This window comes from Mus caroli, unplaced genomic scaffold (assembly GCF_978045245.1).
Source record: "Mus caroli unplaced genomic scaffold, Mus_caroli_1 scaffold_12, whole genome shotgun sequence".
Classification (NCBI taxonomy): Eukaryota; Metazoa; Chordata; class Mammalia; order Rodentia; family Muridae; genus Mus; species Mus caroli.
In genome coordinates, this window is record NW_028227267.1 from 42,882,704 (window position 1) to 42,905,086 (window position 22,383).

General features: G+C 39.2%; 2 protein-coding genes across 2 annotated transcripts in view; one reads left to right on the top strand and one right to left on the bottom strand.

Annotated features, from left to right (window-relative positions):
• Window positions 1–2,307: 2,307 nt before the first annotated feature.
• Window positions 2,308–22,302, bottom strand: Socs4 (suppressor of cytokine signaling 4). Its single transcript, XM_021181467.3, has 2 exons — window positions 22,010–22,302; window positions 2,308–9,114 (listed from the first exon to the last, which is right to left on the bottom strand). Exon 2 carries the CDS (start codon window positions 9,019–9,021, stop codon window positions 7,711–7,713), a length of 1,311 nt encoding a protein of 436 aa, XP_021037126.1. The 5' UTR covers window positions 9,022–9,114; window positions 22,010–22,302; the 3' UTR covers window positions 2,308–7,710.
• Window positions 2,631–22,383, top strand: part of Wdhd1 (WD repeat and HMG-box DNA binding protein 1) — a 54,913-nt gene continuing 35,160 nt past the window's right edge. Inside the window, exon 1 of the mRNA XM_021181465.2 lies at window positions 2,631–2,680. The gene's annotated coding sequence lies outside the window, so the exon portion shown is untranslated. The remainder of the gene's footprint in view (window positions 2,681–22,383) is intronic.

A 22,383-nucleotide genomic window follows, 5' to 3' on the forward strand; every position in this document is an offset into this window, starting at 1 on the left:
GCCCGATATTTCCGCCCGCCCCGCCCAGCTTGCACTGCGCCTCCAGCCGGCCGCCCACGAAACTGCAGGCAGGGCCGCGTGGCTCCTGGCGCCTGGGCTGTTTTCCCCCCCGGGTGGAGAGCGGAAGGTTTCCCTGCTTCCAGAGTCCAAAAAACCCAAAGGAAACCCCCTGGCCGGTGATGCTCACCGCAACCCAGGGACTGAAAGCGGAGTTTGGATTCTCTGTGTTTAGAGGTTTTTGTAGACAGGCTCCAAGCTGACTGTCAGTAGTCCGGTTAAAATCGAGGTGTAAAGAGATGAGGGGGAAAGGGAAGTCTTTCTAAAGGTCTTGCGAATGAAAACTTTTAAAAGCATATGTCTGCAGAGACTGAGTGTATAAGTTGGAATTTCAGTACTGTGGAAAGATTGGAATGTTGCAGGTCCAGGGGCTAATTACCTTATTATCTTGGGCTAGTGCTAGCCCTCCAGAACAGCCACCTCTGTGTCAAAACTAACATCTTGTGGTAATAAGATTAAAAAACTTTTAGATCGCCGGGCGTGGTGGTGCACGCCTTTAATCCCAGCACTCGGGAGGCAGAGGCAGGCGGATTTCTGAGTTCGAGGCCAGCCTGGTCTACAAAGTGAGTTCCAGGACGGCCAGGGCTACACAGAGAAACCCTGTCTCGAAAAACCAAAAAAAAAAAAAAAAAAAAACAAAAACATTTTAGATCTATTAACAGGCAACTAGCCTCTGCCAATCCAAAAGCTAAGAATGTCATCGGATAATGTCTTAGATATATAGAAAAGCTACCTCTATCTTGATGTACCCTCCAATGTACCCATCCACCACTGTGTTTTAAACTTTGCCTTGATTTATAGCATTCTCTGTTCTGTAAAACTAAAAACCCCGTGATACTGGTTCCATGTTGGGACATGGAATTTGAGATAACCTAAATTTGTTTTGGTGCCACCATCATTCAAAAATGGGTCCAGAATAAGCTATCTCTGATTCCCTTTAAGTTTTAAATTAAGAATAGTGGCTCTCAGCCTGTGGGTTATGAACCCTTTGGGGGTCCACTCTTTCATAGGGGTCGAATATCAGGTATTTACATTATTTATAACAGTAGCAAAAATACAGTTATAAAGTAGCCATGAACTAATTTTCTGGTTGGGGGTTACCACAACATGAGGAATGGTATTAAAGAGTCACAGTATTAGGAAGGTTGATAAACCACTGCTGTAAGATGAGGGGTATTGGGTTTTTGAGACTGGCCTCTGTTTCTGGGAGACTCAAAACTGACATACCAGAGAGCAAAATCTAAATTCACATACAAATTTTCAGCCGTGCACACCTTTAATCCCAGCACTTGAGAGACAGAGGCAGACGGATTTCTGAGTTCAAGGCCAGCCTGGTCTACACAGTGAGTTCCAGGACAAGCCAGGACTACACAGAGAAACCCTGTCTCGAAAACAAACAAAAACAAAACATTTTTTTTTTCATTTTTTTCCTTTCCAGACTTTTGATGTATGTCAGGTCCCAAAGAAACCCTGGACAAGTAACTGTGGCTTCCCCAGCACTTCTCACCCCACCCGCTACAGTAAACCTATCTAACCTCTAACCTCTATGACTTCATTTTCAGAGTGCTCTCCTAATCTGGTTTCTCTTGTCAGGCCTCTTTATCTCCAACCCCACCCCCCCACCTCTTCTGCCCCACCCGCCATGGCCCGGTTCACTCTGACTCTTCCAGATGCCACTGGCTGTTCTCTCCCTCATAGCTACAGTAAAACCTCTCTTCTCAACCATACCAAAAAGTGGCCCTGTCCTCACTTTCATTCAAAGGTAGGAAAGCTTAAAAAAAACCAAACCACTGGTTTGAATCACGCCTCAGCAGGTTAAAGTGCCTGCTGTACAAGTCTGACAATCGGAGTTTGACCCTTAGAATGAAGGTAAAAGATAAGTAACTCCACAGATTGTCCTTTGCCCTCACACCTTCTAATCCCCATCCTCCCCCACCCTCCAGCTCCCAATACGAAGAACTGAAAAACAAAACCACAAGGCTGGGGCCAAGGTTTTGGATTAGCAGGTAAAGGTCCTTGCTAAAACCTCCTTACTCCCCGAGTCTGCTCACTGAAACCCTTGTGAAAACCTAGGCACTGTGGCTAGCCGCTGGAACTTCAGCATGCCTACAGCTGGAGGCTAAACCTCAAAGTCAAGCCACAAGACAATTAGCCCTCAAAGGGTTGTCCTTTGGCTTTCGCACAGTGTATCATGGTACGCTCCTGAATTTAACACATGCACACAAATCTTTAAAAACGACAAAGTTTTGGATTTCATATATTAAGATTTAATTAAGCGAAAATTTATTCAGATCAAAAAATTTAAACCTACAGAAATATTTGTCAAGATTAGAAAGTGAAAAGAAACAGTATGGGTTACACACCATGATTGACAACATAGCATTGTGAAATCATTAAACTCTGATATTCAAGTGTATATAGTTCATACTCGGCTCATACAAATGTATCCAATTCTAGCAAAGCCAGCATGATTTAAATAAACTTTCTTGAGTTTTACATCATGACTCCTAGGTCTGATAGCTTAGATTTGATTTATAACCATGGTAAAATGATCTTTATTTCCTGCAGATGTGATCATCTTTCCAAACAAGGCCAATATCAGTTTACACAGATCTTCTGAAAGGTAGGAGGAAACTCCAATTATCTAATTGTAGGGTTTAAACCATAAACCCAAATTGTTCTATTATCTCCATTATCAGAGCAAGTCAAGAAAGCTTATTACAGACAAGTGAATATGATTTTGTATGCCCCACAAAGGTGCTACTTTAAAAATGTGTCATTCTCAACTAGTACTGAATAGCTACTCAGCAATTATTTTCAACTATGATCCAAGGGACACCTTTTACTGAATGAACATTCAGGAGACCAAGACCATTACCTACATTTCACAGGAAATTAAGGCAAGGAGTATTTAGGATTGAGCAATCCATTCAAAATTACAAAATAGACACACAGTCTTGAAGTTAGTTTTGTCCTAAAGCCTTTTCCACTAGATAGCCATTATTTACATTTCTTCGTCGTCATCTTTTCTCAAGACAGGATGTAACAATGGCCTGGAACTCACAGAAACCAGCCTAGAGGCCGGTGCCACTACACCTGGCTAAACAGGCTATTTTAAACATTGTTTTGGCTTCAGGATTGTCTTATAATTATGGACTCTGTGAAATTTGCTCTGCCAAAATAAAAATATAGTTGCCTACTGGATTGTGACTGTAGTTAAAAATGACAAATACTTTTAATGAAAAGAGGGTTAAGAGATCTATCTCAAAGCATCAGATTCACAGGAAAGAAGTACTCTATTATATGGATCTATAAAATGACCCAAAGTTCAGAGATTGAAAGTTGATAATTTGATTTATCTTAATGGCTTTAGCTCATGAATAAGTGATAAAGGCTTATGTGTTTTTCTTATAAAAAGATGAGTCTCATTTGCACATTTGTTCTATGTTTTAAAGGATTCCTAATTACTAAGACATTCTTAATCTTATTTATAATAAGTCAAAACCTTAAGCAAAAGCCATTCTTTGACCAGAGTTAGCCATTAGCTGAAAGTCAGCAAAGACTGCAGGTTTGCTTACCAAATCAATAATTCTAGCCACAGGCTGACTAAAAGCTTCCTTTAATGTTCCTATCAGATCCCCTTTAAATTAATATATCCCCTCCATTCATTATTTAGTCCACTGACACGGTTATATATCAGAAAAATCACATATAACTCTTCATAGAAAAAACACCCAAAGAAACTTTTAAAAATAATCCATTCAGCATATTTTAGTAATTGTAGCATGACTCAAGATGTAGGTCTAACAAAGAGCAGAAGGGTCTGTCCAAAAAAGCCTCAGGAGAAATGGAAAAGTCAGGTTCATTTCCTGGTTGTGCTGGAGGCTCCCAGAGCAGCTGGCGTCTGCTCCAGACGAGCTATTAGCGATAAAGTGGTTCCCTCTGGCTGTCGAGACCTTTTCCCTGAGGCAATGCCTAAATTCTTAATTTTAATATTTTATCTTGATTCTTTTAGCTCCATCCTCTCTCACAAATAAACTCTGCACGGTTCCCCCATACCAACTGCTTTTCTTTCCTTTTCTTTCTTCCTTCTTTTGTTTTGTTTTGAGACAGGTCTCACTATGTAGCCCTGGCTGGCCTGAAACTCACTCTGTAGACCAGGTTGGCATTCAACTCTGAGGGACCCGGCTGCCTCTGCCTCCCCAGTGCTGGGATTAAAGCTGTGGGCATCAAGGCCTGCCCTAGACAGTCTTTCAACTGGAATTAATACTATTCAAATGTTCCAAAATTCAAGTTAAGAGTTTTAACATTTTCATTTAATTTAGACTTCCTTGCATACCTCTTAAATTTTATTTATGCTAATTTAGCATAAATTAGTTGCATTTTAGCTATTTAACTCAAATATATTTTAAACTTTTTATGAGTTAGTTTTGAGTACTGATGTTCATCACAAGAACACAGTGAATGTGGATAATTTCTCTACATTCCAATCCCTAATTTTTTGTCACTCTGTTCTCTTTCCTTCACATTAAATAATTCTCTTCCCAAGTCTTTATATATCTCTACTTTCCAAATTTCTTTTTATTGTAGTAAGTACCAAAGGAAAGACACAAAGCATTTCAGAGTATACAAGTCACTCTCTTGTCCTCATTTAATACACATTTCAAAGCTACACATATGGCAGTATTTTGAAAATATTAACAGTTGTTAATATCTTAAAATTGAAAAGAATAAAAAAGCCAGAGAAAATATAAGCAATCAGTCTGAAGTATATTAAAAGCTACTGATTTTGACTTTCATATAAATACTAGTTTTACCACTATAAAAGACGTATTTCACTTTTCTTTATAAAACTACCTTTTAACAGAATATTCATAAGCTAGTCATCCCTTAGATAGTTCTGTACTGATAAAAAGTTACTTTTAAAAGAAAAATGTTAAAAATAATTGTTTCACAGAAACAAAAGGTTTTATCAAATTCTGATATAGAGCTGTAATTATGAGTAGAGTCTTACCACACTATAAATTTTCTTTCAGCAAAGATGGATACTTAGGAAATGTCCTACTGGTTAATAAGATGAGCATCTCAGTAACTACAAAAGTGCCACGACGAAATGAGGTAGTCGGCCTGTCTACTGTCAGGGAGGTCAGCAGCATCTTTAGACACTTAGTCACCCTGACACTGGTGTTCACAGCCTGAGCCTCATTACAACTCTAAGAGGTACGCCTTGAGTGGCTACCTCTCACAGGGATCACACGATCTTTAGACCGCTGAGAAAAAAATTCTAGAAGAGAATGGTAAAAGATTTTTCCCATTTAACTTTGTAATTGTTGAAGAATTTAAAGCTGTTAGTTTCTTTGCCGGGTGGGGTGGGGCAGGGATATTGAGATAGGGTCTCACTCTGTAGCCTAGGTTATTTCAGAACTCATGGTGATTCTTCTGCCTCAGTCTCCCAAGGCTGAGGCAGGCATGAACTGCTATATACAGTGAAAGCTATTGCTGAAGAATGTTTTTACATTAACAGATCCTCAAGGCTGGGAAAGGCTACTTTAACATATATGCAACAAGAATAAGGCTTCTTTTTTGAGACAAATTCTCAGCACCCAGCTCTGACTGGCTTAAACTTGCAGCAATCCTCATCCCTCTGGTTTTCAAGTGCTAGGATTAGAGGCATGTATCACCATGCCAACGAGAAACATTTGTTCTAACTCAGAAATGTATGAGTTAATGTTCTTTCAATCAGGTTGAAGCAAATTTCCTTACACAGCTGAACTAACATCAAGAAATACATCATCAGAAAAAAGGAAGGAAGGAAGGAAGGAAGGAAGGAAGAGAGAAAGAAAGAAAGAAAGAAAGAAAGAAAGAAAGAAAGAAAGAAAGAAAGAAGAAAGAGAGAGAGAGAGAGAGGGAGGAATTATTAGCCATGCATGGTGTCAGATACCTGTAAGACAGTACTTGGGAGGCAAAGGCAGTAGTATTTCTCTGAGTTTGATGACAGCCTGGTCGACTCAGCAAGCTACAGGATAGCCAGGATTACACAGAGAGACTCTGTTTTCAAAAAAACCAAAAGCCGGGCGTGGTGGCGCACGCCTTTAATCCCAGCACTCGGGAGGCAGAGGCAGGCGGATTTCTGAGTTCGAGGCCAGCCTGGTCTACAGAGTGAGTTCCAGGACAGCCAGGGCTACACAGAGAAACCCTGTCTCGAAAAACCAAAAAAAAAAAAAAAAAAAAAAAAAAAAACCAAAATCCAACCAACTAAACAACCAAACCAATCCAAGCTAAGCAAATAGCAACAACAACAACAAAAACAAAGAAAGGTGGGAGGGAGGGAGGGAGGGAGGGAGGGAGGGAAGAAGGAAGCAAGGAAGGAAAGGAAAAAATCTACCCATCCATCACTAGCTGCTCATGGTGGGTTAAACCAGTAATCTAAATTCAGGCTGAAGGAGCTCAAATTTGAGGTGAGCCTAGGCTACATGAGAGGAGAGACACTGTCACACACAGAAACGATAAGTAAAATAATTAGTACACTATTTAAAAGAGGCAGACAGCTCAGCACAGGAAAACTGGGCACTCTGCCAAGGTCAACCACTGAAGAAACAGGGCACCCCTCACTGTTTGTTACTCTAGGCCTGTGACGTCATGTCATGGAGCTACTGCCACACCACATAAAATTCATGTTAGTTCTGAGGACAGAAATGACTATTTAGGTTGTAAATACCAAAAGCAATATTAAGCTTCCTAAATATTGAGCCATGTTTTTGTTTTCATCTTTATTTAAGATCAATTTAAAATGATGAGAAACTCTTGAGTTTTTTGTTACTGGTGGATAGACACAGGAGCTGTTTAGAAACTATGTTATTTTCCCCTGGGAACCAGAGTTCCTAAAAAAGAGCTAAGTAGATGCAACAGTCTATAAATTAATAGAGAAAACTCTAGTTGCCTTAACAACTCCAAGCTTCTAACACTGCTATTTTGCTTTGTAAAGCTTCCCTTGTAAGAAAGGAACCCGAGTTCCATTCACCTCCAGGCTGAGGGGATGCTTATTTGGATTAACTGACGGTCCTGCCAAACTGCAGAACAAATACACCTCTAGGACGCTACATTCTCTTTTCTCATTGGCTAGAATAATTAACAAACTTGTTTTAGTTAATATTTAAAATGAAAATACATTAAGTTTCATTTTAAATCATTTTGTTGTTTAACACTCCTATTGGCAAATTACAAAAGTCAATTACATTATAATGGATTGATTATAACACTCTTTACTGAAGATCTTCAAAATGAAAAGAGAATAGGTAACTATTCGGTCATACAAGAATACTGATAGCATAGATTAGCAAAATATTTCACACATAGGAAAGCGCAAAAGATTATTTAAAAAATACAGAATATTCAAATGTATATGCAATGCCTTGAAATTGTAAATATGCCTGGACCATATGTAAATTTACATGGTAAAAACAAAAACCAAATACTTGCTTAAAAATATATAACAAGTGTATCATAAAAAAAATAAATTGATCTGGAATTAAAACTTAGGGCACAGTTTTATTTTGGATTCAACTGCCTTTGTACAAAAATTCAAAGAGGCATAAGAAAAATAAAATATTAAATGAAAATACGTATGCAGGTCGACATTCTAACCTCTCCACATCACTGCTGCTCTGGCACATCAATCCTGAGTAGCCTAACTTTTGATTTATAATGGTATTCCTTCAGATACAATTTCATAGGCGAAGGAATGGGAAGGGCATCGATGCCATCGTAAGTCGTACAATTACAAATAACTGTTCTGCAAATATGCTGCAAGGAAAAGGGGAACGTCCGGATTAAGGGAGTGGACAAGAGCGGCTCAAAGAACATACAGGCACTGGGGTCCTTATAGTGTTCCAGGAGCCCAGTAATATCAGGGGAATGGAAGACACAAGGATCATGGGCATCAAAGCTAAAGTTATGATTCCACTGCTCAATTCTAGCATGAAGAGAACGACTGTAGCGTCTAAAACTAACAGAGAATAAATAATCTTCCTGCGCCGAATCTCGAAGTAAAAAGGTGCCCTCTGGCTTTCCTTCCAGCAGAGCTTCGGCTGCATATTTGTCCATGACACCCCAGTAGCACGGATTGTTACTGATCTGAAGGAGGTCTGGAACAAGGCAGTGGACGTAGTCGATCTGGGTGTGGAACTTAGGAGGTGCCTCCAACTGCAGGATCTCCTCGTCCATTTCCCACCTGGGCTTATTCCTTTTTCTGGAGCTTGTGCACAGCGTTATAATTTCATCCTCTGAATCCATGTCACTGTCTTCTATGCTGTTGTTTGTGACCAAGTTCATCATAGAACCAGTTATGTGACCACCTGTACACGAAGCACTGTTGGCAGTTACGACACAAGGCTGGACATTGGTATGTGAGAAACAGGTTATGTCATCTTCTGTGTTTCTTCGTTTCAGCTGAGCATCTCTCAATTTACTCTCGGACAGGTCTGCACTCACCCATTCATCTGAGTTGGGACTTATAGGAACAGTGTGTCGTTTAATAAAATGCCACCTAAAGGCTAAATCTGAGCGAGGTGGGAAAGGGCACTTATCTAACATGAGTTCACTGATATGAATCTTTCTTTTAGATGGAAGCCCTGGAGAGTGTCGGCCACTACAATTCTTTATCGGAAAACACTGCCCCACTGCATCTTGCAGTTTCTGTTTAAGGGATCGGCCTAAAAATCTATGCCCACAGGAATGATCTAAGTCCAACTCAATGGACGAACAGCTAAGCTGCCTTTCCTGGCTTCTTAGAGGAATTTCAACATTGTCAACAGTACTTATGGCTTCAGATTCAGAACAACTCTCACTCTTTTTGGACCAAGACAACTTCTTTCCACTCCACACATAACCATCCTTCCTGTCAGCACTTCGACTCCGACTTGTTTTAGGCCGTACATCTACATTTTTACTATTGTTTTCAGCCATTTTAAACAAATTCTTTACAATTTCCAGTGTTATAAATACTGTGTTTTCAGCTTTTCTAAGAGGAAGTTTCTTCTGGGCACTTTCTGGACGGATCTAAGAAAAAGAAAAAAGACAGGCATCACAATGGTTGCATAAACCAATCTGTTTACCTTACTGCTTAACAGTTTTTAAGGTTTCAGAAATACTTTTGAATTTATTATTCAAAAAGATGTGGCTTTTATTTAACTTTAAATTGAAGCTTTTGCAATTATGATTGAGACATTTTGTTCACAAAAATAAAATGCAAAGGGTTTTGTTATTAATGCCTTCAATTTTGTTATTAGTATCAATTTAAATGGTTATTTGCTCTAATCTTACATGTGTATCTGTCTGTTGAATATATATTTAATCATTTGTTTATGTCTTATAAATATTATTATATAGAATATTTTGCTCTTTTAAATGTGTAATAATAATTGATAAAGCCTTTACTATCTATTATTTCCACTTTGATAAACTGAATAAGATTCTTAGATATCTTTATAATTAAATGTTTGCATTTTTAATACAAAAAAAAAAAGAAAAAGAAAAAAGGAAGTCATTAACAACCTGCTCACCTATGCTAGATTGTACATTAAGCCTTACTTAGACACAAGATGAAAAGCCTAATTGGTACATGCAAGAGTACTGGCCATGCTGTAAGGCAGCCCCAGGTGTCTTGTTCCCACTTTAATGTACTGCTTTAGCGTACTGGGATAATACTGGCTAGTACCATGGAGGCAGGATAATGGATTTCTTTGTCATAGCTAATTCTCAGTATGTGTCCTCTCTTAATACAAGCTTGGATAGAACTAATTCCTAACTTTGCAGTATACCTTATGCCTATTTCTCCTTCCCTTATTTTTCTCTTATTGGTTTCCTGAGACAGCATCTTGCAATGTAGCCTTGGCCAATCTGGAAATCTCTCTGTGGCTCAGGCTAGCCTTAAACTTGCAATATTTCTCCTGACCCCACCTCTGTGCTATAACTGCAGGCATGTGTCATTTTCTCCAACCTTTACTTTATTTTTCTTATTGCACAACAGGCCAGTGAATTCTCTATATTTAGAAATAGTTCCGAATCTACGAGCCACTGGTTGAGAACTAATACCCATATTCTTTCTTCTCTTGCTTCCATCTCTACTCATTCAAACAAGAACAATTTTAAGTTGTAAAGTTTTTAGAATTTAAGTAAATAATTACCACTAAGCAATGGGAATGTCAAATAAATAGTCTTAAATGAGTTTTGCTAATTAATTTCAGTAAGTGGCTACATCATTATCAATCTATGTAGCTTTTAGAAGTATTTTACTCACATAATACTCTTACATTCTTGATCACTTGAAAATAAGCAGGTAAATTTCTACAGGGCATTCCTTGGCTACACATACTAGAATTTATAATGAATTTACAGAACTATTTCTAAAAGTTTTTTAGTCATTTTTCAATTCTATTTGTGTAGCAGTGTATAGTTTATGTGCGTGCATGCAGGCGCCTGAGTAGGTTAGAGGCATCAGGTCCCCTGAAACTGTAGCTATAGGCAGCTGTGAGCCTGCGGGGGTGTGTGCTAGAAACCAAACCTAGGTCCTCTGCAAGAGCAGTGCATCTCTTAGCTACTGAGCCAGCTCTCCAGCCTCCCTTTATTTTTAAGTGAAGTAAGAGTTAAGCTAGGAATTGAGAGTCACAGTCCTATTATTCCAAATATTTTGCAAATGAAAGCTGAATTTTGTATCTAAGAAAAATCAGTCACTCAATATGCTAATTATGATTATGTTTCTTAATTTTAGAACATTAAAAATCTCAACAGCCAAGTAATGTGGTTAAAGACTAAGGCATTTTCAAAGCAGTACATTTTAAAATAAACTCCTAATTTTACCTAACTTTTCAAGTAACACCATCACTTAGTACTGCCATTATATTCAACAGTATTTTCTTCTCCTTAGAACAGAGGGACATACATGTGTTTTCATAGTCAAGGAGCCTTCTAAATAGTGCATCATTCTAAAAACCTGTAATTCTAGAAAGAATGAAGATGGCTTGAGGATCCCTAATATAAATTCTCAAATACTTTTAAAGTGTTGCATGTTGTCACCAGTGGAAGATCCCACACCTGACCACGTAGATGGCTGCAGGCAAAACATGGGCACATTAAAAATGCTGTATGAAATTATTATCATGTTATGTATATAAGGTATAAATAAAACATGAATTTCTTAAACTTGGGCTCATTCACAAGACATCTTACTACATATGTGTAAAAATTCCAAAATCAGAGAAAACAAACAAAATTTAAAACATTTCTGGTCCCAAGGGAGACTGAACTTATGCTGAACTCTCTGAAGGCACTGGAAAGGACTTCTGATAAAATGGTTCTCAAAAACACTGCAAAGCCAAAAGCCAGCGGTGAGTTTCTTTAAAGGAAAACTAGCCAAAGCATCAACAGGAGGAGAGGACAAAATAAAATTTCATATTTATCAACAATTTTACTTTATAATAGAATGTTCTCTAAAAGTGGAATGTAAAGTCTAAATCAAGAAGAACCGCCAGGCGGTGGTGGCGCACACCTTTAATTCCAGCACTTGGGAGGCAGAGGCAGGAGGATTTCTGAGTTTGAGGCCAGCCTGGTCTACAGAGTTGAGTTCCAGTACAGCCAGGGCTACACAGAGAAACCCTGTCTCGAAAAACCAAAAAAAAAAAAAAAAAAAAAAAAAAAAAAAAAAGACAGACATGCAACCAGGAGAGGAGGAATTCTGAGGAGCAGATAGAAGGAAGTCTCTTGATAGGGGCGAACTGAGGTCCAAACTGCTAGAATGCAGCCAGCCAATAGACACAAGACACACAAACAGGTCAGAGATCTTGGTGGGAAACAGATCAATGTTTGGGAAGGTCACCAAAAGAATGTTAGAGCAAGATTAGGCAACAACTCTGAGGAGTCACGCTCATGTTCTGGGGGTTGAAGTCAGGGCTTGGATCTGAGAAGGGAAGCTCTCTACCACTGAATTACACCCCCAGCCCTTTGTTTGCTATGTAGCCCAGGTGGTATCCACTTCTTAATCCCCCTGCTTCTCAAATGCTAAAATTATAGCACGTCAGACAGAAATCCTAACTTTATAAAGTGATTTTTGTCGTATCAATGTATGGTTCAGAGTACCATGCAACTGCTACAGTTTTCAATGTACAACATTTACCTTGAAATTTTTGTTTCCTAGAAATTAAAATATAAGAAATTGGTTATCTGGAAATTTGCCTGATGCTACCCTTGAGAGAAAAGTAGGAGTCCCAAAATGCAGAAGAGTCAGGCCAGTCTGCTTCATGTCTTACTCTGTACTGCTACTGTCTGTATGACCAGGGAATGGATTTTTGGATTGTAGCATTTGAAGTAAAAGAACCTTTAAACTATGGCAAGTGGTCTAATTTAATTTTTCACTGAACTAACAAGTGACTCTCCAAAGCTACTAAGCAGACAGAATTTTAATAGTTTATATAGTGCATACCATAGGTAACCTCTTAACAACTACTAGAAAAGCCCTTTGCTGCGGAAGATCCTAACAGAAAGATAGTTGGGATGTCCAGGCCACGCTGCAAAATGTATTCAGAATGCCGTCCACTGTGCGGAAAGAGAAACAAGTCCTCACGTGAGCTGCACATGGAGGCACAAACGTCCTCCCGTATCTGGGAGGTAGAGACAGGAGGATCAGGAGAAGAAGCCTATCCTTGGGTACAGAATAAGTCTGAAGTCAGCCAGGGCTATATAAGGCCCTACCTCAAATACTCAAAGCAAACAATGTATCATGTTGAAACAATAACAAACATTTTTCTAATATCTTTCACAAGTCTCTTTAGACTTGTGGGTGTTTGGGATCAAACCTAGGTTTTACACATGCTCTTTTAATGAGGCACATCCCTAGTACCCCAAATTCATTTAAAAGTATTTATACTTGAGACTCTCTCACTATATAGCTCTGGCTAGTGTGGAGTTCATTATGTAGACCAGGTTAGCCCTGAATTCATAGAGATCTGCTGCCTCTGCCTCCCAAGTGTTGGAATTAAAGTTGTGCATTACCATACTTAGCTCCAAACTCTTAAAAACATAAAAACTCAATCATACTGTTCTCAATAACATGGTTCCTGTGGAGGTTTGACTAAAAATGCCCCCAGGAACTCATATATTTGAATGCTGTCAGCAGAGAGTGGCATTATTTAAAAAAAAAAAAAAAAAAAAGATTAGGAGGTGTGTTAGAGTTTCTATTCCTGCACAAACATCATGACCAAGAAAAGTTGGGGAGGAAAGGGTTTATTCAGCTTACATTTCCACATTGCTATTCATCACCAAAGGAAGTCAGGACTGGAACTCAAGCAGGTTAGGAAGCAGGAGCTGATGCAGAGGCCATGGAGGGATGTTTCTTACTGGCTTGCTTCCGAACCTGGCTTGCTCAGCTCGATTTCTTATAGAACCCAAGACTACCAGCCCAGGGATGGCAGCACCCGAAATGGGCTCTCCCACTTTGATCATAATTGAGAAAATGCCCCACAGCTGGATCTCATGGAGGCATTTCCTCAAGGGAGGTTCCTTTCTCTGTGATAACTCCAGCTTGTGTCAAGTTGACACAAAAGCAGTCAGTACAGGAAGTGTGTCTCTGGGGGTGGGCTTTGAGGGTTCAAAAGTCCAAGCCAGGTCCCAGTGGACTTCCTCTCTTCCTGCCAGTGGATCCAGGTGTGGAGCTCTCAGCTATTCTCCAGCACCATGTCTGCCTGCATGCTGCCACGTTCCCTACCGTGATAATAAGAAACTAAACCTCCGAAACTGTAAGCCAGCCAATTAAAACCTTTGTTTCATAAGAGTTGCTATGATCACGGTGTCTTTTCACAGCAAGAGAACACTGATCAACACAGCTACAAATAGCCAGTCATTCATTTTTCTCAAAGTTTCGTCTACTGTCCTGATCATTACTCCTTACCAGGCTGCTGGTTAGAACGCAAGGCTTCATGCATGTTGGATAAGTGCTCTACCCCAAGCAAATTCTTGGTATTTAGACCAAACTTTGTATATAGGAAGAAGAGATAGAGAACAATTGGGAGACTTTATCACCAATTTTGTGCAGTTAAAAAAAAAATTCACAGCAGGATTTGGAGAGATGTTAACTGGAGATAGTTAACAGCTGTAGAGAAACTCCCCCTCCTCTTTTTTTCTTTTTTAAAGAAGAGAAAAGAATCATTTGGGAGAAGTGGCTTTAGATCCTGACTCAATATTAATTTTTTATGGAGGGAGCCATGTTATACATAGCTCTGGGGAATCAACAATGACATTTAAAAAGAAAGCCATTATTTCTTAATGAGCAAGAAGCAAATGTTTAAAAAGCAAGTTTACGTAAGCGCCACTTCAAGAAAGCAAGTTTCCACATTCAACTGGAATGACAGTGACGAGAAAGTGTCCACCTGCTAAATTCACTAACAAAAGGGTTAACTAATATTTTTATTGAGTAAGGCTAGGGAGGTAATTTTAATTCAAGAGTTTTACAGAAAATAAAAGTTAATAATGAAAAGGTTAAACATCTGGAAAACTAATCTGTATGTTCTATATTGCAGGATGATCGAGAATGTTTTATGTGTTATATAAATTATTCATTGAACTACTTATGCCTACAATGCTGATATACACTTAAGACTAGAATTCTAATTTCCAGTACTAACCTAAAATAAATTTGATGATCTAAAGAGTAATTCAACATAATAAATAATTCATAAATACATTATTATTGTGATAGAGATTCGGTCTTGTGACCTTTCCAAAAAATGTGTGACTCCGTGTTTACCTGCAACCACCTGCCCAAACTCCACCAAATAAAAACAGGTTGTACAGGAAGAAAAAATTCGAGATGACCAAAAAAAAAAAAAAAAAGCTTTTCATTTTCTGGTTTTGTCCCCAGCAAATAATTTTCTTTTTTTTAAATTTTCTAGCAAAAAAAAAAAAATTTCTACTAAGCACTTAACAGTATATGCGTTAGAGAGTTAGCTAGGGCTCCCAGGGATGATGATGATAATTAAATAAAACCAAAAAACCAAAAAGGAAAACCGCAAAGACAACATTAAATCCAGTCCTCTCCTCGCCCTTGCTGCACTTCCTCCACACTAGCTCTAAAACTCTGTGTGGGAGGAAGTTTCAGTGCTTTATCAGACTGCATGGTGACAACTGGAACAGTAATGCCTATTTAAAAATATGCTAAGATAAACTTTAATTTTCTTACTACAAAAAAGTTAAGTGAAATTTTGAATGAACCATTATGCATATGACCATCAAAACTACATGTATTCCATAAATACATAAAATTAGTATTTGTCAGAATAAAATAATTTGACACAAATACTTATTCTGGAAAAAAGGGTGGTGGTCTTCTTGTTAAATAAGTTTGAGAAAGCCCTCTGAAAGACTACTATGCACATTAACAAAGCTTTTCAGTGGTCCTTCAGTAAAGAAATCTGCTTAAGGCACAGATTCCTGTATTTCCCAAAAATACCTTCTATAGAATAGAAAATTGAAAGCATTAAAATGAATGTACATTCCATGAACTTATAAACTAAAGATAAAATCATTTATCAACTGATGTCAGCTAGTCTAGAATAAAGGTCAGCCAGAACACTAATGGCTGGAAGTACACCTGATCTAGGTAACCCATGGTTTGTGTTACCCTACCTCCCCCTTCTAATAATGCACTTAGCAGCCTAGCCCTTTCTGCAGGTACTATGAGCATACCTTTCTCTGAACAATGCACCAAACAACCTGCATCAACCTATACCTATATCCTTTTCCAAACAGCGATCAGTGATGCAGGTTCCTCTTCCCATAAGGAAACAGAACAGTTTCTATTCAGACGTATTTGCAGTATATCCTGGTTCTGATTCAGCGTAAACTGACTTTAGCTATTCAGTGTAATAAAGCAAAAAGGTGTCAATTTAATTTTTAGAGAATCTCCTATTTACTCTCTTGTGTCTATGCATACTTGGGTGTGCATTTTATTAAGATCAGATGCATTATGAAAAGAAACAACAGTAGAAAAACAATTTATGAACTAATCTATCAATCAAACAGCAAATCACCCCACCATAGCCCTTAGAACAAATTCTTCTTTCTGCTGAGCACACAGAAGGGAGCCCTAAGCGGTAGCTGGGGCTGTTGAGGGCCTTGGTTCATGAGATCCCTGCTCTCTAACAGTACACTAGGATCTTCCCTACAGCTTTGTTTAAGCTGTTTCCTTGCTACTTTCACAAATCTGTGTGAGCTTTGATTTTAAATTCTTGAAGAACAGGCCAAGAGGCCAAGAATCTGGAAAAACTCATCCCTGGCCCCCAGCCCTAACTACCAGCAAAACCTGGCCTCCTCAAAGGAAGAGCAACAGAATCGTAATTTAAGGCATGCTATTAAACACTTTATGGAATAAATTGAATACATGTATTTTCCTCCTAATTTATAATTTTGTTGTTGTTGTTTTTTTTCGAGACAGGGTTTCTCTGTATAGCCCTGGCTGTCCTGGAACTCACTCTGCAGACCAGGCTGGCCTCGAACTCGGAAATTCGCCTGCCTCTGCCTCCCAAGTGCTGGGACTAAAGGCGTGCGGCAGGCACCACGCTCGGCCCCTAATTTATAATTTTTAATTACAAGATAGCATAGAGTATTCAAATAAATTTATGAAAGGGGGTACAAAAAAAGAAAGGGGGTACAGATCACTTATAGAGAACTGATTTAGCATGCATGAGGCTCTAAGTTCAATCCCCAACACTGCAAAAACACCAAAAAGTAAGTATAAATCTAATTTAACCCAATTTTCTCATTTGTAAAATCAGGACACAGTTTTACACAGTATGAAAACAACATTTACTGAGATTAATAAAAAATATTACTGAGGACTTTTCTAAAAATGAGATAAACAAGTGGCAAAAGTTAAAGAAAAAAGAGCCACCAATGGCTGTATGTATTTAAGGCTAGAAACTGCACAAAAATATACAGTGAAAATCTGGACATATAACAGGCAAGGCTGTACACGCCTGAAATCCTAGCACCTGGAGGTGGATGTAGGGCTATCAGGAGCTCAAGGTCAGCTGAACTACATGGGAGCCTGACTCAACAAAACGAGTAATAAAACAACAACAACAACAACAAAACGATCTGAAGTTGAAAGCTCCAGTATTTCTAAGCACCATAAAGCAGAAAGCACATTACATTTTAGTTAAATGTGTTCCTTTAAACAAGCTTGATTTTTTTGTTTGCTTGTTTGTTTGAAGACTTATGTGTCTGTGACTGAGTACAGGTATGTGTACCACATGTGTGCAGGTACTCCTAGAAGCCAGAAGAGGGTTTCACATCTTCTGGAATAGTGAGTCATCAGATGTGGGTGTTGGGACTTGAACCCTGGTCTTCTAAAAGAACAGCAAGTGCTCTTAGCTATTGAGCCATCTCTCCAGCGTCAAAGCTTTAAAGTTTAGGATTCCTTAAAAATATTGAGTGAAAAATAAATTTTTAGTGATAAAAATCTTATAGTTTCTTTAAAAAATGTATTTCATTTTTTGTGTGTGTATGGATGTTTAGCTTGCATACCTTGTCCTGGGAATTGAACCCAAGTCTTTTAGAAGAGCAGTCAGTATTCTTAACTTCTGAGCCATCTCTCTGGGCTGTTTCCTAATTTATAGTCCTTTAAGCTAACTTAACCAAGATTTAAACAAAAATACTAGACAAGTGAATTTTTATTTGTTTGTTTGTTTGTTTTTGAGGAGTTGGCAAAGTCTCTTAGTCCTTGACAGTACTGTACTGGAACTATGTAGACCCGGCTGGCCTCAAACTCAAAGATCAAAGACAGCCACCTGGGTCTGCCTCCTGACTGCTGGAATTAAAGGTGTGGCCACCATGCTAGGCTTTTTTTTTTTAATACAAATAAAAAAGCTATAGGTTATTCTTTTTTACTAGTTTATAATAATTATATATGATTACATTTAAGGTAGGTAACACATTTCACCCAAATACTAGTAAAACATGAATCTAGATTTAAATTTTTTTAAGTTTTAATTTTAAAAGCTATGTGTGGTAGCACAAGTCTATAATTCCTGGACTTAGGAGTGTAAAATATATATCCAATTTAAGGTCAGCTTAGACTACACAAGTCTGAGACCAATACCTGTTAAAATCTGTTTCATTAAATTCTGACTTTTACTGCAAGAGCTTTATCTAGAGGTGGTATAGCAGCCTGCTTTGGATAAGTGAAAGAGCTAGAGTCTAACACGGACGGACGGTATGTGACTCTGGCGCATCAGAACGTTTCTGAGTTTTAGATTTCTACCTATAACACCCTGAATATTGCCAGGTGCGGTGGGGAATGTTTTTAATTATAGCACTTGGGAAGGATAGGGAGGCTGAGCTCTGAGTCCAAGGCCAGCCTAGTCTACCTAGTTAAGTTCTGGCCAGCCTGGGCAACAAAGTGAGACTGTTTCAACAAGACAACAACAGCAAAACCACTAAAAGGCACCAGGGTTCAGTCATGACTACTATTTTGCTAAATGGACACAGTGTGCCTTCTCAAGCCTTACCTCTATACCAACAGATAAGTACATCTCTCAGAACTCATCAGAGAAGTTTCTTTGTACAGTGGATGGTGGTTAACAAACATTTTCCATTCGTCAAAGTAAAAGACTAATGTCAATGCGGTGTTCAGCCACCAATGGGGTATTCAAATCACATGCACCCCAAAACTAAGGGACCACAGTGGAAGGTAAAGAGAAAGATCTTTTTTTGTTTTGTTTTGTTTTTTTGTTTTCCAAGACAGGGTTTCTCTGTGTAGCCCTGGCTGTCCTGGAACTCACTCTGTAGACCAGGCTGGCCTCGAATCTGCCTCCCAAGTGCTGGAATTAAAGGCATGCGCCACCACTGCCTGTCTTAAGAGCCAGAGATTGGGGAGTGAAACTGTCTTTCAGACACAAGAGGACCATCAAATCCATGAACTCAGCTGCTGTGGCTACCTGCACAAGATCAAGCCAGTTAACACTCTCTCTACCATGGAGTGGAGAGGGACTTCTGAGAAACTTCTGACAGGTGATAGATACTTCTAGGGGAGGAAGAGTCGGATTTCTGACTAAGGCAGCCGTGTTCCAGTGGATGGCCCTATATTCCTGGGTAGACTGGCAACACAAATTGGACAGTGGTAGCTTACTAAGCAGAGTAGTGGGCCTGGGAAGAATTAAGGGGTACAGTGACATGATGATGATGAGTATGATCAAAATGCAATGTACGAAAACTTGATAATCTCTGTCTTGCTCTGCTCAAAGTCAATCTAGTGCTGACAGTGTAATCAGATGAGCAAACAGCAGCTTTGTCCAGCTGGAGGAACTAGGTGGCTAAGAGCAGAGGGACTTTTACTATACCTCCTTCATACCTTACTGGCTTTATACACGTATTATTTACTCCCAGAATAAACATGCTATTCACATTCACTCCTAATTCATTCACAGAGAGATAAAAAAATGTTATCTTTCTCAATACTTGGTTCTCCTTAGCTATTGTTACCCCCTTTTCCAGCCTCATCTTCCACAATAAAAATGATTCTTATACCAAGGAAATATTCTATTAAAAAGACATTTTAGGGGCTGGACTGGAGAGATGGTTCAGTAGCTACAAATACTTGCTGTGCTTGCAAAGGACCCAAATTCAGCTTCCAGAACCCCAATTTTGTAGCCCACAATTGCGGGATTTAATGCCCTCTTCTGGCCTCAGTAAGCACTGCACTCACCCCTACCATACACATTTTTATAATTAAAAATAAAATCATAAAAAACAAAACAAAAACAAACCCTCTTCTGTAGGCAAAACTGTTATAGTCTCTTAGATAACTGTGTAGGATCATATAATATTATTTATATGTAATATCTATCTTTGATAGAATGGTAATATATCTATGTTTTCTCAACCTATTATCCTTGAGACCAACACTATTTTGTGAACTTCAAAGTATTAAAATGGTCACACAGTGCAAACTAAACTTCAGTGAAATTGAATCTCTGATCTTGGTATTATTTTTAGTTACCTCATTCAGATACCCACACCAATGAGATATGCACTGGTAATAATTCATTTGGGAAATTTTGGTACCCATATGAGAATTACAAGCACACTGATTTTTCAAATGTTACGTTATTATATATAAACTGACAATTTTTCAAATGCAGTACTTTAGTTATACAAATTCCATTACTTTATTAACCTGTACATACTACTTAAAATCTATTGCCCAGAACACGCTCATAAACTTGATGAAGGCAGCAGTCACAGTTTTGGATGCATTTAGCGTTTGAAGGTTTTATAGGCTAACCCCACTTTAAGCAAAACTACTAAATACCTAAGTGCCTAACTAGTAACATGAGGCCTTAATAGTTTTAGACTTCCATGAGTATCTTCTACGTACTGCAATAATTTGGTGGAACTAAATATCACCTCTACTTTAGAGGTGAGAAATCTGACATTCAGGAAAATAAAGACACACTCACACTCAAGGTCATACAACAGGTTAGAGTTAAAATTAAAAACGAAACTGTCTAATCATCAGGCTTAAGCTTATTCATACCTGGGAAATCAGCAAAGGAAATATTATCTTAACCTGTCAATACTGGCTTGGTTGTTATGGCAGAGAGAGCGGGCAGGTGTGCTGACATCATTCATAGTTCTAAAATCAAATGGTATTACAGGCACTGTCTAAAGTATTTACAGCAATAGTTTTTTTTTTTTTTTTTTTTTTAAAGACTTATTTATTTATTATATGTAAGTACACTGTAGCTGTCTTCAGACACTCCAGGAGAGGGCACCAGATCTCGTTACAGATGGTTGTGAGCCACCATGTGGTTGCTGGGATTTGAACTCTGGACCTTCGGAAGAGCAGTCGGGTGCTCTTACCCACTGAGCCATCTCACCAGCCCCAGCAATAGTTCTTCCCGCTTGCAAGTTTCTGAACGGTGAGCTCTGAAAAGCGTTACTCTGAAATCCCATTACGATATATTCAATATATAAATGAGTATCATCAGCTCAACTTGAACCTCACACTGTACCTAATCATTTTTATTGTTCAGGTACTGGGCAAAATAATTATAAATTGGCCCGTCTAAAAACTGAATAATTTCAAAATAAAAGTAAGTTACTCAAAAGTCATTGTCCTAGGTGCCTTTATTCTCGTGGGAAATTAACAATAGGGTTTTGTTTTGTTTTTTAAAAAAGAATCTCAGATTCTACTTGAGCCAACTACTCTTCCTTTTTATTCATATACAAATCTGAGTGTCTTTTTGGAACCCAAGTTCTTAGAAATGCCTTACAAAATGCCACCATAGCAAGAATACCACGGTTTGAGTAATAACTAAGCTTGCAATTTTTTTTATAAGTTATCTAGATCTACCTCTGTAGAGATTTCCAGTAATAAAAATAAGCCTGACTGAAACTGTACAGTGGGTACCACAAAAAACGCCGTCAAAGTCCCTAAGATAATTATCACCGAAAATCATAATTTTCAACAGACCAATTTATTAATATGGAGAACGTGAAGAAACAAGAAAAGCATAAACTTAACGGGCCAAGACCTGACTTAGCAGAGGATGTGTTATCGACTGCAACGATGGACAGAAACCTGTAACAATACAAATTAGACCTTTTAGATCTAAAAGCAGTTTGGTAAACTTTGGTCGGAACTATATAGAAAATCCAAGTTAACTCTCTTTAGCATTATTTAACTAGAGTCGCAAGAAACAAGAATCAGTCCATCCTTTATTACCACAGAAATGACAAAGTGAGGGCACGAAGGGCGTGAAGAATAAAGGCTTGCCAAGGTCTGTCCCTCACCGGGTCCCAAGGAGCTCGATCGGTTCAAGGAGGCGACTACGGAGGCTCGGGAGGAGATCCTGAAAGGTCAGGCGTCAAACCCCAGCCCTCGCCGCCACCCTTCCCCCCTCACCTCTCCGAGCGCAGCTCAAGCGGAGCTGTCCGAGCGCCTGCCGCCATCACCACCGCCATCACCCGGCGCTCGCTCAAGCGCGGAAGAGAGGCCCGGCCACTCCCGCTCCTCGTGCGGCTCCCGCCAGGCGGAGGCCTGGCTGTCAGCCCCCGCCCCGGCTCCACGGTCAGCCCAGAGACAGACTTGCCGCTGCCTCCGCCTGCTCTCCAGGGACCGCCGCCACTTCCGGGTTCGGCTCCCACCTTTTCTTTCTGAGCGGCCCCAGCCACCGGCTCTCGGCTTCGAGGCGGCGCGCCTCTGACGCCACCACCCGGCGACCTCGGGCCGGACCTGGGCTGGGCGGCGGCGGGCTGCGCATGCGCACAGGGCGAGCG

Excerpts from the sequence above, each read along its gene's own strand:
- Socs4 (XM_021181467.3), bottom strand. The coding sequence starts at position 9,021 with ATGGCTGAAAACAATAGTAAAAATGTAGATGTACGGCCTAAAACAAGT.